Source organism: Lactuca virosa, chromosome 1 (assembly GCF_052849685.1).
Source record: "Lactuca virosa cultivar CGN04683 chromosome 1, Lactuca_virosa_CGN04683_v6, whole genome shotgun sequence".
NCBI classification, from domain to species: Eukaryota; Viridiplantae; Streptophyta; class Magnoliopsida; order Asterales; family Asteraceae; genus Lactuca; species Lactuca virosa.
Genome location: NC_136426.1, coordinates 27,181,790 through 27,185,000, shown reverse-complemented (window position 1 = coordinate 27,185,000; position 3,211 = coordinate 27,181,790). Strand labels below are relative to the sequence as shown.

Here is a 3,211-nt window from a genome sequence, read left to right as displayed (position 1 = left end):
ATTTCGTTTCTGATGTATGAGAATTTTGGTTGAGATCACAGGAATTAGAATGGTGGATCACATTTGAAATGATTGCAAATTTTTGAGATTGAAAAGAGATAGTAAAATGGGAATTTGTGCTTGATATCTCTCCTTGCCTTCCAAGTGTTTGATATTTTGTTTGAGAGAAAAAAAGAGAAAAGTTGACTAGATTGATTAACCTATAACATTAACTAATGGTCAATGGATAATGTTCAAGTCTTCAAGATCCATTTTGCATTTAAAAAGACTCCACCTACAATCAAAAGTCAAAAGTTGAATCTAAGGGTTGTGAAGGGGAAGAACAGTATGATGAGAGGGTGAGCGCTCAAATGGCTGCAAAGTATTTGCATTCACTGGCAGATGAAAATCCAGATCTGAGGAAGCAAATAGGATGCATGACAGGTGTCTTTCACATCTTTAATCGCAACCAGATTGTTTCCAGAAGCCTTCCTCATGGTAATTCTTAACTTCTTTATGATAGTTTCTCTTGGTTATCATTTTCTCTTGTTAATATATGCAAAAAAAGTAAATGTTATTGTTGATTATTTTCACTAAATTTTCATGCAGGTGGTTTGCTTTTTAACAACGGGACGCCTGAAAGAGAGTCGAGTGTAATTTCCCAGAGAAGCCCGAATCTGGTATGTGTAGTTAAAGTTGAAATGTTTTTTTGTAACTTTTTTTTTAAAGTTTGTAGAGACAACAAGGTAGATAATAGAGCAATAAGTTGTAGAGATATAATTCTCATTCGTAATTTACTCTGATTTTACACATTTTTTTTTCAGGAAAAACATTCAAAAAAGCACTATATGGAAAAACACAGGGTATCCACAGAATCATATAAAGAATCTATATCCTCATGGTCTCCTCCATCTCCCTTTTCTTATGCGAATAGAAGATCAAATCCAGAAACTGATAAATCAAGTGCCTCTGGACATCAGAATCTTGACCTTAGAGATGTAGTCAAAGACTCAATGTATAGAGAAGCTCGTGGGTTATCACATAATGTTCTTGTTGAACTTCAAGAACCCGATTGGTATTGTAATGAATTTTCAAGATCAAACTCTAGCCAATTTAAAGATGGGTTTTCTAAAATTTATCCAAGATTTTCATATGATGGACATACAACAACCCCAAAGCAACTGAAAGAAGTTCCAAGACTTTCTTTAGATAGTAAAGAGAGATCCATACGTACTCTTAACTCTATTTCACTTGTACCCTTTAAACCATATGATTCAAAATCTAACCTAAATTCAAGAAACCCTAATGAAAAATCCCTGATTCAGACCAAACCACCCAGTGTTGTAGCCAAGTTAATGGGATTGGAAACTTATCCCCATTCCACATCAACCAGCAACAAGGATCTTGATTTGTTGTCAAAATCTTTAAAAATCCCTAATTCCACAAAAGAACCAGCATTTGAATGTTGGAAAAATCCCGACATGAAACCGATTTCTAGGGTTCCAATTGAAGCAGCACCATGGAAGTATCCACATGGTGGTCAAAATCCTCAAAAACAATCTTCCCGTGTTACTAAATCCACTTCTGTTTACAGTGAAGTGGATAAAAGATTAAAGAATCTTGAATTTTTAGAATCTGGAAAGGATCTCAGAGCTCTTAAACAGATATTAGAGGGAATGCAAGCTGTGGAAGCAAGAAAGGGCGAAAGAGACAATACAGTTGTTCATCAAAGGCCACCATCTGAGAATGTTTCAAGGGGTCGAGAATCCCATATTGTAATCATGAAACCAGGAAAGATTTTTGAAAAGGGTTTTATAAATAATAATAAAAAGTTTAAAGATCCAAATACTGAAATTACAGATTCTTGTAAACCAAGAAAGCAATCAGAGTCTAGGTCTCCTAATAGGAGGAGGCAGAGTTCTAGCTCAACACAAGAGGTATGTTCTTGTATTTTTATATTACTTCCACTGAATTTCAGTCTCTTTATATTTTTATTAATATTATTTCCAGAAATCAACATTGATTGTGAAAGTGGATGAATCCGAATATCCAAGTCCAGTTTCTGTTCTTGATGATTCAGTCTATATGGATAATTCACCTTCACCTGTGAAGAAACATACACCAAATACCCAAAAAGGTACATTTCTATTTCTTACCCATAATAATTTTATTCATATATCTAAAGTTAGTTTTTGATTAACAGATTATTCTAAACAAAAGCGTGAAAAACTTAAGAAAATTGAAGATTTGGTTGAAAAACTTAAGAGACTAAACTCCAGCCACAATGAAGCTCACACAGATTACATTGCATCACTATGTGAAAACACAAACCCTAACGACAGATACATTTCAGAAATCCTGTTAGCTTCTGGACTCCTTCTTCGAGACCTTGAATCTTTTGAGTTTCATTCCTCTGGTCACCCGATTAACCCGGAGCTGTTCTTGGTGTTGGAACGAACCAAATTTGGTAATTTACAGAAAGAGAAGTTTCACAGGAAGCTAATCTTTGATGCTGTTAATGAAATTCTTGTGGAGAAGTTAAATTCGGTTTCATTGATTGTTCAGAATCCTCGAGAGCTTTTGAGGGAGGTGTGTTTGGAGATAGAAGAGATGCAGGTGGAGAAGAAAGGTGAAAGGTGTGATGTTGGGGAGGAGGAGGAGGAGGGGGATGAGTTTAAGAGGATTTTGAGGGAGGATGTGGTGAGGCGGCCGGAAAATTGGAGGGGGTTTTATGGTGGATGTCCGGTGGTGGTTATGGAGGTCGAGTGGTTGATTTTTAGGGATTTGGTTAATGAATTGGTTGTGATGGAAAGTGAATTGTTAACTTGTTATTGAAGTGACCACCTGTGACTTTTTCCGGCGGGCATTTGATGATCGCGGAAAGGCGAAGGTGTGATCGTACACCTCCTATTGTTTATGATTTGATTCTGGGATGTTTTGACACTGAACTATTTTGGAAACAAGTTTTGTAATAATAAATGGTTTTGGAATGATTTAAAAAGTTTAAATTTGGCATGATTTTTTTATGGATGTTACAAGTTGGTACCAGAGGCTTGGTTTGAGTGAATTGGAGAAACACTCGTGTGAATCCAGTCTCAAACTAACGACAAGATTTTCAAAATGATTTTTCAAATGGTTTTCAAAATAACAAAGAAGGACGCAGAGTGTACGATCAGGCGGATCCAGTAAGTAGACCCCAAAATACCTTACGGATTATTTGATTTATGTGATA

General features: G+C 35.8%; 1 protein-coding gene across 1 annotated transcript in view; it reads left to right on the top strand.

Annotated features, from left to right (window-relative positions):
• The window catches only part of LOC145158713 (protein LONGIFOLIA 1-like), a 3,498-nt gene extending 493 nt beyond the window's left edge, over nucleotides 1–3,005 (top strand). The window contains exons 2-6 of the mRNA XM_079077589.1: nucleotides 42–477; nucleotides 589–659; nucleotides 804–1,916; nucleotides 1,990–2,116; nucleotides 2,183–3,005. Coding sequence (XP_078933715.1) covers nucleotides 351–477; nucleotides 589–659; nucleotides 804–1,916; nucleotides 1,990–2,116; nucleotides 2,183–2,814 — 2,070 coding nt within the window. The 5' untranslated portion in view covers nucleotides 42–350 and the 3' untranslated portion in view covers nucleotides 2,815–3,005. The remainder of the gene's footprint in view (nucleotides 1–41; nucleotides 478–588; nucleotides 660–803; nucleotides 1,917–1,989; nucleotides 2,117–2,182) is intronic.
• The last annotated feature ends 206 nt before the right edge of the window (nucleotides 3,006–3,211 follow it).